The 13,277-nt window shown below is 35.6% G+C and overlaps 1 protein-coding gene across 1 annotated transcript in view; it reads right to left on the minus strand.

Annotated features, from left to right (window-relative positions):
* The window catches only part of LOC111148368 (roundabout guidance receptor 2), a 583,098-nt gene that overhangs the window by 515,274 nt on the left and 54,547 nt on the right, over positions 1-13,277 (minus strand). The window contains exon 2 of the mRNA XM_022504872.1: positions 3,446-3,772. Within this exon, the coding sequence (XP_022360580.1) occupies positions 3,446-3,772 (327 nt within the window). The remainder of the gene's footprint in view (positions 1-3,445; positions 3,773-13,277) is intronic.

A 13,277-nucleotide genomic window follows, 5' to 3' on the forward strand; every position in this document is an offset into this window, starting at 1 on the left:
TTCCTTGTGCTTCATGTCACTTCCCTCACCATGGTGCATCACTCTGATACCTCCTCAGACCCTCCTTAACCAGTACTTCTTACCTTTGCCCACCATTAAATATGGGGGTTCCAAGAAATAAGAGTGATCTCAGCCCTTATTAACCATTCCTGGCACTCAGCCTGCCTGGGCAATCATATTTACTTTATCGACTTCCACCACTTAATTCTCCATGTGGTAAAGACCTTTTTCCTCAGTTCTAGAAGTTCCCTTTTTAATGCAACATGAGATAGTTTTACCTTGATGCCTCACCGGCATGTTAAATAACACAGCCAAAGCTGACTTCACTCTCCTGTTCCTATTACAGTTATTTCTTTTAGAACTGCCATCCCTATGGGGGTAGCACTATATACCTAGTCACTCAGTGGGAAACAAAAAACAAACAAACAAAAAATCAAACACTGGGAATCATCCATTATCCCCTAAATCCCTAAACTGACCATAAAGCAATATAGTTTATAATTTCTAAATCTGATTCAAACTATTTCCTTCTTTCTATCTTCACTGCTAGTTTCAGTTCAAAATCTAATATATACTCTTTTCATTTGACAGCTTCTTAACTCCTCTCTTACTTCAAACATCATCCCCTTAACCCGGTCTTCAATTCTCTTTCAAAGGCTCCTTTTACATAACAACAACAACAAAAAAATCTACTTTTCCAACTTATGTTGCCCACCTACCTTATATCAAGCTACCTACAGTTCTCCAAATACACAGCGTGGCTAGACTTCCATTCTTTCCTTTACTGAATGAACAGTGACATGTCATGACTGAGCATTTATGCTGAGTGTTCTAAATTATGAAAGCCAAACATTGATCAAATCTATAGCTATTCTTCTACCATTTTATAAAAAAATATACTTTAGTAACAAATAATACTGAAAAAGCACAGTGCTTCCCCCCAAGTTTCCATATTAATACATTTTATTAAACACTTAAGGGAAAAGAGATGATGGATGATCTAATGTGAAAGAGATGAGCAGCATATAAATGGGTATTATTGGCTCTTGTGTTGCCTCAAACGGCATGAACTGTTGACACGGCATTAGAAGAAAGAATTTTATTCACTAGCTAAATCCAATTTAGAAGCTTTCTTGTTTTCCTCTCTAGGTCAAAAGTATTTTTAGCATTTCTCAAAGCTCATTGATTTAAAAATAAAAAGTGCTACTGTCATATTACCAAGGAAAAAAATCATGGTTTAAATTTTTCCTCCTAAAACAGTTTGATTCATTATTAATGATGCAATTAGGAAAGAGAGCAATCTTCAGATTAAATAAAAATACAAGATGTATGTATGCTGGGAAGAATTTTTAAAAAGCTAAGGTTCGGGGAAAAAAGTGTTTATAGATGCCCAACAATAAAATGACTTCAGTAAAAATGAAGTTTTAGGTAAACTTCAACACTGAGAAGGAAAGTTAGTTGAGAATTAAAAATAAGATATCTGTTGCTGAGTAAAGTAGACAAACTTAAAAAAAGTTTTGATTTAAAAATTTTAATTTTTAGATGAAATTTTAGACCAAATTTCATTTAGAATTTCATTTCCCTAATATGGCACAATTCCCTAAAACTAAAATTAGAAGAATCAGAATCTGGTCTTCAAATCCCCATTAATTTACAGCCTGAGTCTTCATCACTTAACCATCATGGGTTTCATATTATCTATAAAGTGGGAGAATAATGCCTGTTATATTTACTACAAAGGGATTTGGTGGGGGGGGGAAATCAATGGAATTTGACATTGACATATTTCAGTATGTTTGAAAATTTCCAGGAATAAGATATTTCAGAATAAAAATAGAAGAGTTAGGAATATTGATGCTTGAGCTTTTGTGTGTGTATTTCAAATCTCACTAAACTGCATTTAATTTGACTGCTTTTTTGAACTAAGTTATAAAAATGAAATTACCTGGTGCCTTGAGCAAAATCGCATTGCTAGCTAAGGCTCTAATGCTCCTCTCTCAAACGACTTCACAAAACAAATTTGGGTTTTAGGATTCTTCTAGTCTTTTCCTTTTGGATTTACACATTTTAAGCATTACTAAGTTTTAGATTTCCTGGTACAAACTATAAATCAAAAGACCAGACACTTGAGAACAAAAGCTTTCACTGAAGCAGGTGAAGAAGAAACAGTCTGACTGTTTACGAAAAGATGATTTCCTATGTAAAGTCGATAAATCGCTGAGAATCACAATACACATATACACAAGGTTGATAATTTGTGTGATTGTAGTGTGATACCGTGTAGCCTGCGAGTACAAAGTACCAAGTTGAATTACCGACATGAGACAATGAGCTATTATTTAGCACTCTGCTTCCAACGATATAAATAAGACCTACGCATCTTGAAATAACTCAATTTTCTTATCTATGAAGACCTACTGGTACAACCAGAAAGTTGAAAAGTATGAGCTTTTTTTATGCCCAATTGTTGCCATCTTATTAATGATCAATTCCAGATAAAATCTTTCCACAGAGTAAATAATATCAAAAATTTATGGTACTGTTTAAATTATGACACCAAATCCTTATCTGTAAGACACCCCAAAAATCCATCATATATTTTAATTTGTTCTGAAAAACGATGAAGTTTTGAAGTTAATGTTCAAATAGATGCAAAGCACTGATACCTTGATTTACTAGTGCTATTTGGGCTATCTGATGAACAAATAAATATATTTTTTTAAATCCCAAAGGCAGGGCAAGCCCTTAACTATTGATGATTGCCAAGACTGAGCAAGGCCCTTCCATGTATGACCATTTGGTCCCCACAAAAATTAGATCTCTTCTTTTGATGAGTTTTATTGATAGAAAAAAATAACTAAACATAGTTGCTTGTTTCTATATTCTCCCCACATGCCTATGGTAATGATTCCTGAATTCAGACTGGAAGTAAAAGAGTTAATATAACCAAGGGAGTATATTCTTTTTAAAGGTGTCTGATAAAAATTAGACTTAGAAATATATATATATATATGTGTGTGTGTGTGTGTGTGTGTGTGCAATATGTAACAGTTATATATACATAGGTAACCAAGATAGGTACAATACTGAATTTATGCTCATTATTGATCCCATGTTACATTTAAGTTTTCATTTTAACATAGCTGGCTTTAATACTTGATTATATCTTTCATCAATAATTCAAATTTTAGCAACATCACCGATTTGCTTTAACGTAAAAATATAATTTCCACCTTGCTTCAATAGAAATAAATTTATTGCAACACCATGGCTTGACATTATTTTGACCAGCTTTGCTTTAGAGAAGGCAAAGTAACATTATCCATGGCACGTTGGCTGTTTTCTTCTTTAGGTATTAAGTACCCATGGGGACAAATCAAACCTTGCTAAAAATAAATCAAAGTAAAAGTGCATGCTGTTTACGAGATTCATTATGTTTACTTACATGCCACTTCCAGAGATGCATTTCGACTCACTGCTTCACCGAGATAGTTCCTTGCAACACAGACATAGCTTCCTTCATCGGGTTTGCTTCTGCGCCCATGTACGATGCGCAAGAAAAATAAGGATCCGCTGGGCAGAAGCATCCTGTGGGACCGGGGATCATCCTTGTCAGTCTCCACCCGCTCACCATCCTTGTACCACTCAATGGTGGGCGTTGGCCGGCCCTCTGCCTTACAGTTCAAAGTGGTGGGCTCTCCCTTAGAGACAATGACATCTGAAGGGTGCTCCACAATCCGCGGGGGGAAGTCTTCCTGGCGAAGACGAGATCCTACAAAACAGGACAGAATGAGGACAAGCGTTAACATTTTCTTATCTAGGGCACCTGAGTGGCTCAGTTGGTTTAGCAACTGCCTTAGGCTCTGGTCATGATCCTGAAGTCCCACGATAAAGTCCCGCATTGGGATCCCTGCTCAGCATGGAGTCTGCTTCTCCCTCTGGTTCTCCCCCTTCTTGCGCTCTCTCTTTCTCAAATAAATAAATAAAATATTTTTAAAAAAAATTTTTTTCTTGGGGCGCCTAGGTGGCTTCGTGGGTTAAGCCTCTGCCTTTGGCTCAGGTCATGATCTCAGGGTCCTGGGATTGAGCCCCGCATCAGGTTCTCTGCTCAGTGGGGAACCTGCTCCCCCCTTCCCCCACTGCCTGCCTCTTTGCTTACTTGTGATCTCTCTCTCTCTCTCTCTCTCTGTCAAATAAATAAATAAATAAATAAAATCTTAAAAAAAAAATGTTTTCTTATCTATAGCTTTTGTCTCTTAGGTTGACATTGTGAAATTAAACTCTTCAATTATTCAAAATGCACTTGTTACTATTTTTTTTTTCATTTTTCATACTTTTGTTCTTGATGCATCTCCTAAGTCATCCCAACTCCTTTGTGGAATGTGATAATAAAGCAATAAATTAATAGTTTAATTTGAATGAGTTAGGTTTAAATGTTCCATAAATTGCGGCAAGGAAAAGTAAAAGAGAGTATGACATTGTCTTTTGGGTACTAAAATGAGCAAGATTAGTTCATCCTCAAACAAGTACTATCTACTGGGGAACAAAGCCAAATGGGCAAGTACCCAGAATACACAACGTGGTGTGTATCATACTGGCACTGTGTCATCAGACTTCACATAAAAAGAGACCCACGAACTATGCACAAATATTCACTCAGTTTAACAGATGAGGAAGCAGGTTAGGAAATAACATTAATTGCCCAGAGAGGTACGGGAAAGAAACAGTTGAGGCAGGATTTGAACCCAGGGACATCTGACTGAGGAATTCAAGCATAAATCATTATGTTAAAGTAAAATAAATGTTGCTTGGAGGTCCAAGAAACGCACTATAGGAAGAAAGTGGAGAAAAAACTATTAACCCTAACTAGAGTGTAATGAGGCCTCCCCTGAAAAGGCATCATTTAAGTTGAGAGGTAAAGAATAAAACTATGCAAATAAAGGGAAAAGAAATTCAAATTGAAGAAACAACCGGACAAATGGGTTTTAAACACCACGCAAAGGATTGTGATCTTCATTCTATATGCTAACAGATTTTGAGAGGGCAGTGATATGACTATCCGTGTATTAGAAAGGTATTTTTGGTGTGCAGTGTAAAAGATAAAGAGCCATGGAGGCAAAAGGACAGGTCAAAGTTACTTAATTATTCCAGAGAACAATAAAAAGAACCTGACTTTGAGAAATGATGCTGAAAGTAGAAAAAAAGAGAAAGATACAAGGCATAGCATAAAATAACCCTTGACAGAATTTGGTATGTCACCATATAGTAAGGAAGAGTGATGGGCACCATGACTTCCTTTCCAGTGCAATGACAGTGGAGCCATTAAAGGGTAGAAAAAATAGGAAGGGAAGGACCTGTTGGTATTTTAAGATGAAAAATCTGCATGATGTGTCATTTTGAACATTTTTAGTTTATGAGGTGTCACAGGTCGTTATTTGTGAAAGGGTCTTAGCAGCTCCTGCACATAAATCTAAAGGAGATGGTGAGAGAAATAACCATGTCTGAGGACAGAATGATAGAATAGATACAAGCTTGAACATTTTCCAACCAGTCATCTAGTAGAACCACATTTCAGCTCAATAAATAGAAGTAATATTTACTCCTCAATGTTATTCCACTTTATTTTCACTATTAATTAAAAATACACATTTTTAATTTAATAAAGGGTATTTAATTATAGTGAATGAACCTTTTCTTTTCTGAGGAAGATTAATTTTAAAGGTTGTTGAATATCATTTGTTATCTCATCAGATCCAAGAAGGAACTTAAATACATTCCAAGTGCAGAGTACCTAAAGCCAAAGAGTAATTTACAATACACGGGTCAGAATTTTTTTCTTTTTAAAGTACTAAAGAAACCCAAAGCATTTAAATATGAACAGGTAACCACACTGTGCATCACAACAAAGAAAGTTATACTTTGAAAGAACTGGGTCCCTAAAGCAAATCAGGACTTTAAAGAACATAAAAAGTAAGATTTATTTTTAAAAGAAATGAATAAAAAAAGATCTCAAACCATTTAAATGTGAATGGCTAATCACAGTTTGCAAATCAATAACATATTCCCAGGTATAATGGTCTGGACACAGAGCCACAGAATCTGATTCTAGAATGGAACAAGAGTTTAATCTCACTTTTCATGTAACAGGCATATAGGCTATAATCATTTTGTTTAGATACCTTTCTAGTTCTTCTCTAATTTCCCACATGCATTTATCCACAGCTCCCCTATGTCAAAGTTGTTCTATTATTAAAACTAAGCAAGTCAATCATCCATGTTAGTAAAGTGCTATTTACTTTATCAAATAGTTCCCCACCTTATTAGGCAGTTGGCCCAGAGACGGCCTGCAGAGGACCTGAAATACACTAATATTTATTAATGAATATAAAATAATTGACTTATAAAAGGAAAAACAGCAGAGTATCTAAACTGCTTAGCAATAAGATCTAGCGTCCAGCATGTCTAGAATTTCACCCATTTATCACTACAACATATGTAAACCTATTCTAGTGTGTCTCATTTGGATATTCTTTTAATCATTTTATTCCCACTGTTATAAAAACTTCAAAAGGACATCTACAATCTAAAAAAAGAGGTAAAACTATCGATTAGAAGAATTATAGGAGCAAATTTTTCATGACCTTGACTTAAGCAAGACTCTCTTGGGCACCAAAAGCACACACAACAAATGAAATAATAAATAACTTTTGTTCATTGGATTTAAATATTTATGCTTGAGAAAAAAAAATTAGAAGAATGAAAGCACTATTCACAGAATCAGAAAAAAAAAATTTGCAAGTCATATGTCTGAGGGCTTTTAGATCTACAATATATAAGGAACTCATAACTCAATAAAAATACAAATTACCAAATTTTAAAATAAGCAAAGGATTTGAATAAACATTTATGCAAAAAGCCAGACAAATGGCCAGTAAGTCAAGAAAAGATTCTTGACATCATTAGTTACTAGGGCAATGCAAATCAAAATCTCAGTGAGATACATTTCACACCCAGAAGAATGACAATACTAAAAAAAAAAGTAAAAGAACAAGTATTTTTGTGGGGAGAGGGATGTGGAAAATTTTAGAGCCTCGAACATTGCTGATGGGAATGTAAAATGGTGCAGGTGCAACCACTTTGAAAAATATTCTGGATTTTCTTAGACATGTTTTGGAATAAACAGATGACCCAGCAATTCAATGGCTACGTACACATACTCAAGAGAAAGGAAACTGTATAGCCACACAAAAACTTGTACCTGAATGTAGTGCAGTGTTTGTGACAGCATTATTCATAATAACAAAAAAAAGGGAAAGAACGCAAATGTCTATCAACTGATGAACAGACGAATACATGTTGTGCATCCACACAATGGAGTACTACTCGGCAATAAAAACAAACAAAACCAAAAAAACAAAAAACAAAACAAAAACAAAAACAAAAACACCGAAGTCCTTATATGTACTACAGCATGAAGCTTGAAAACATTATAGAAGAAGCTAATCAGAAAAGGCTGCATATTTATACCATTTATATGAAATGTCCAGAAGAGGAAAATTCAGAGAGACAGAATGTAGGTTTGTCATTATCGAGGGTGGGGGATGGGGATCGGACGTGAAAGGGTCTAGGGTATCTTTAGCAGGTGATGAAAATATTCTAAAATTGCTTATGGTGATGGTTGTACAACTCATGAAAATAATAAAACACTATTGAATTGAACACATTAAATGGGTGAATTGTGTAGCATATGAATCATATTTCAATAAAGTCATGGGTAAGGCACTATGAATAAATTTATTATAAGGAGTAAGAATTCATGTTCACTCATATCAACAGCTAGGTTATTTTCTTCACTTATAATTCTTGGTTTTAAATATAATTATCAGGGCAGCAATAGCCGATAGGGCAGGCATTAAATAAAGCTGAAATGTGCCACTATACAGATATATAAACAGAGACAGACATGGAGATACATCTAAATTTTAAGATGCTATTAAAAGTGAGTGGATTAATTCTATACGTCCCAAAATCCAGACATTACACAATATAGCAGTGACCTTGAGATGGATAAGTTTTAGGTAGGTTATGAATTCTTCAGAATTGTGTAAAAATGGGCATAATTGTGTGGGAAGAACAGGAGAGATGTGAGGGGGAACACAGATTTCATCAAATTTGCGAAGAGATCTGGATCTTTAAAATGAGGGAGGACCACTAAACTACCAGGTACTCTGAACTACTGAGTTATGACCCCATTATTTCATTAAAACAAAACAAAACAAAACAAAACAAAACAAAAAGACGGGAGTTGTCCCCTAAACTCATTGGCGATTCAAAACTGACCAGTAGAGGGGGCTGTACATTACAGGAAGGACCCTGAAACTGTTTAACCAAGACTTTGATCTCCAAAGGCATCTGGGAACTACAGGACCCCCAGCCCAACTCCAGACCTATCCAATCAAAATCTGCATTTTAACAAGACCTACCCCTACCCCCCTCTCAGGGATGCCTACGCACATAAAGTTAGAGAAGCCACGCTCTAACCAATTTTTGTATGGCCCTCAGCTAAGACTGTTTTTCCACTTTTTGTGTTGTTAGAAGACAGACGAGGAGGTCTAAATGCTGGAAATATCTGCTGATACTTTAGAAAAAGTCTGCAAATCCTGCTTTAGAGTACCTGTACGTCACTTTCCACTAATAACTCTAGCTTTTTCACTTATATTTCTTTTGTATAGGATCATAAAAATGTAAACTCCAGATTTTAGATGGAAAAAACAAACAAACAAAACTTTGACTGCAGTGTTAATATAGCTTATGTAGTTACTCAGGTTCCTTATATGAAAAGATAAGCAAAATGTAAGATTTATCTGAGAGTCTAACCTTACGTGTGGCTGATAACAAGTCTAGACATCTTCGTATATCTCAATTATTAATTAGGCCACCACATAGTCAAGTTTTAATTGAAAGCATTTATCCAACTGTCCTTATCTTAAAAAAAAAAATGGATCTTAGTCATGGAGTCTTAAAGATGAACATCCAAATTTTGATTGTTACTAACCAAGAAAGTAAGGTATAAATTAGTCAAATGACCTGTTCATAATTAAATAGCTAAAAGAAGCAGAGTTAGAACTTAGGACCTTCAATCTAATATGTGCAGGCTTTTATAAACTGGATGTAGGAGGAAGTAAAGAATACACATTACAACTACCTTAATTCCAAAACCCTCTTCTGTGGATGACTACAATAAAATGAATCAGACAGACACCTCTAGACATAATATAACATCTTCCTTGTTTTTCCAAATGTGATTCTCAGCCTACCTGCATCAGAATTACCTGGGATATTTCCTTAAAATGCGATTCTTGGTCCCCACAGTGAACAGAAAGTATCAGAAGTTACAAGAGAAAGGGGTCTAAGATGCTCACTTTTGGCAAGCTTACCAGAAGGTCATGCACTTGGGCTGGGCTAGACCTGGTCTAGAAGGTGACGCACTTAGACCTGGCTAGATGCAAGCATTTCACAGAAACATTCAATTAGTCAGCTACATGCAGAAGCATCTTTGAATAAGGTACTAAATACCCAAATTTACATAACAGATTATTTCTGCTTCTCAGAGACACTCAAACAATGATTTTGAAATGATTTTTGGTAAAAAAAAAACAAAAAAAACTGAGTAGTTTATTAGCTCTTCAAATTTTAGAGGGTTGGAGAAGTATAAAATTGTGATTCATAAATATATTTAAATTTCATTTTATTTAGTCAATAACCATTCATTTTACTGAGTGCTATAGTAACTCTTATTTTCAGAAGTGACTTCAATTTCATAGTATGATAAAAGAGGATAAAGCACATGAAAGAACACTTGCTGATTTCATTTCATGTGTTTGAAAGAAAACTGCTCTTGCCTCATTATTCCCTTGGAACTAGACCTTGTTTTTCACGCATATAATACAGTCACACCTAGTCAAGTTAAACAACACACTTAAACTTTCATGAATATTTTTTTAATTTTTTAAAAACATTTTATTTATTTATTTGACAGACAGAGATCAAAAGCAGGCGGGGTGGGGGGAAGCAGGATCCTCGACAAGCAGAGAGCCTGATGTGGGGCTCGATCCCAGGACCCTGGGATCATGACTTGAGCCAAAGGCAGAGGCTTTAACCCACTGAGCCACCCAGGCGCCCCCTGAATTTTTTAAAGGGCAGAAGAAATTCTTGGCAAATATACTCTCGCCAATGAAATTTCTATGTAGTATCTTTTTTTTTCCCCCTAAACACACATATACTATTATAGTCCTAGTTCATAATAACTACATTTTTTTTTTTTTGCTTTTTTTTTTGTTGTTGTTGTTGTTGTTTTTTGGTAGGTTTTTGTGTGTGTGTGCAAAAACTGCCTTTATTAAAGCACGGGGATAGGACCCTTGGGAAGGAAGAGTTGCACTGTGATCGTGAGGAGCGATTGATTATAAACTTCTGTACGGTTACATTGCAGGGAAAGAGATAAAGGAAGTCTCTGAAGAGACTTTCATAAGTTAAAAGAAGGCTTACAGGATCCTGGAGGTCTGGCTATTGTCAAGCTAAGGTTGCTTTTGGCCTCTAGCAAAGCATTAATGCTAACATTAAGAAAGTTGTGAAAAATTTCCCCAAAAAATCCTAGTAAAATTGAGCCAGCAAGATTCTCTATGATTACTCAAATTCTGAATGTGACCAGAGATACCTCCTGAAGTTTTCCCTCTAACTACAGAGGTACATAGTACTACACGAATAAATGAAGGCTTCATGACCCATCACAATAAAGAGGCAGCATTGTGATAGGAAGAAAGAATATGGGTTATTAACCAGCAAATATTTATGCCTTACTTTTACCAGGTACAAATCAGAATACAAAGGACTCAACAGTCAGTTTAGATGATGGAAAGAAACCCTACACAGACTATAGGACATGTAGTAAGCTTTGTTTATCTTTTTTTTTCCTCTTCTATAAATGGAAGTTTCTTCCCCTAGATTTCCACCTTAAAACCCTGATCACATTAACAAGAGTTGATTTCTTTTTAGGTCTTTCTTGCATTAATATTTTTCTGCACAGTAAATTTTCACCAGGACGATACCCTTATACTAGATTTCAAAATAACTAAAGTTGTTGCTGCTATTTTGCCAAATTAAATCCTATCAAAATTTTCTCCATGGAAAGAAATATATCTCAATGCCACTATAAATGCCATCTACACTGATTAGTGAGCTAACATAATTTGTAATGAAATTAAATTGATCACTCCATCAATTTTAAATTTTCTATCATTTTTCCTTCAAATTTTCCTTAAAATTTTCCTATCATTTTTTTCTTTTTTCTTTTTTCTCAAGGTGGGGAGGGGCAGAGAGAGAGAGAATATCAGGCAGGCTCCATGGCCAGCACAGAGCCCACTGCAGGACTTGATCTTAGGACCCTGAGATCATGACCTGAGCCAAAATCAAGAGGCAGACACTTGACTGACTGAGCCACCCAGGCACTCCACAACTTTCCTTTGAATTCTTCACCATAACTAAATTCCAGTGTACTTCCTTCACTTTTTTCCCCCCTAGAAGTTCTATATGTGATATATTGTAGTAAGAAAGTCTATATTCAGGAAACAAAGAGACTGTTTTTTTTGTTTTGTTTTGTTTTGTTTTAGATTTTTTATTTTATTTATTTGACAGACAGAGATTACAAGTAGGCAGAGAGGCAGGCAGAGAAAGAGGAGGAAGCAGACCTCCTGCTGAAGAGAGCCCGCCGTGAGGCTCAATCCCAGGACTCTGGGATCATGACCCGAGCCAAAGGCAGAGGCTTTAACCCACTGAGCCACCCAGGCGCCCCACAAAAAGACTGTTTTATCCATTCGAACCTTACTGAAACTTTCTCAGGAGATCTGATTTGGCAATAAGTTAAACAAACTAAGAAGATTCTCATTCTTGCTGGAAGCACAGCAGTGCCATGTTAAAAATAAGTTTAAATTAGAAACTACACTAAAATTGAGACCTAGAAAAACTAATTTATTATAAAATTTCTATACCACTTTTCAATGTCATAAAACTAAAGGGCAAAGTGTGTGAAAGGGAAGTGACAGGTCTACAAGATGTTTCTTGTCAAACTTAACAGGCAGCCTCAATTCCGGAAGTTTCAGTTGTATAATATGGCGTCCAGCAGCATTCCTATTAGCCAGTCTTCCAGGTCTAACAGGAAGAAGCCCAAGTCACCAAAGACCCTGCTGTCCCAAATGCCTACTTTACAGATGAAAAGAAAAAGGAAATAGAGAAAACAAAACAAAACAAAAAACTGAAATTTTCCCCCAAAACGGAGACTAGAAGAACATAATTGGCTGTGAGGCCAAGCTCTGTTTTGAGGATGAGTTTTCCTTCCCAATGACCCCTTTCTTACCCATTTTTTTTTTTTTTTTGAAGTTGAGAATAAAAGTCCCAAGCACTAGACTGCAATTTAGTGTTGGTTTGGTTTGGTTATTTTGTTCTTTTCCCCTGCATCACTGTATGATTAGGTATATGACCTGAAGCAAGTTACCTAAACTTTCTTACAATACTATTTCTTTATCCTAAATTTGAGGTGACTGGAAGAATAAATTGCTATAAATTCATCATTTCAGGTGCCGCACAGCATGATAATGGCTGTCACAACATAACGAATATAACTAAAAGAGAAGATAACAGGTAGCAATACTAACATAAAGAAAATTTTTAAAGATACATGCTATAGATTAATGCTCATTGTTTTCATAAAAGGATATTCTAGAAAGTTTGCCTTGGTAGGTCTGTGTCTACTATCAAAAGAAGTGGTTACCAAATGCTTTCTTAGAGAACTCTTCAAAAATTAACGATGATTTAAAAGATTTTATTTAGAAAATAGCTCATGTGGGGCGTCTGGGTGGCTCAGTGGGTTAAAGCCTCTGCCTTCGGCTCTGGTCATGATCCCGGGGTCCTAGGATCGAGTCCCGCATCGGGCTCTCTGCTCAGCTGGAAGCCTGCTTCCCCCTTTCCCTCTGCCTGCCTCTCTGCCTATTTGTGATCTCTGTCAAATAAATAAATAAATAAATAAATAAATAAAATAGCTCATGTAACCCTTGGGATTTATTCTCACATTTCTAAGAAATTTATTTACATTGCCAATAAATAAATGGTTCCATACATCATTTTAACCAAAGACCAACTGATAATACATGAATGTTTATCTTAAAAGTAAATAGTTTATCAGTGATTTAAAATACAACCTTAGTCAAAGATATTTAACATTTCTT

This window comes from Enhydra lutris, unplaced genomic scaffold, assembly GCF_002288905.1.
Source record: "Enhydra lutris kenyoni isolate GAN:26980312 unplaced genomic scaffold, ASM228890v2 scaffoldscaffold2, whole genome shotgun sequence".
NCBI lineage: Eukaryota > Metazoa > Chordata > Mammalia > Carnivora > Mustelidae > Enhydra > Enhydra lutris.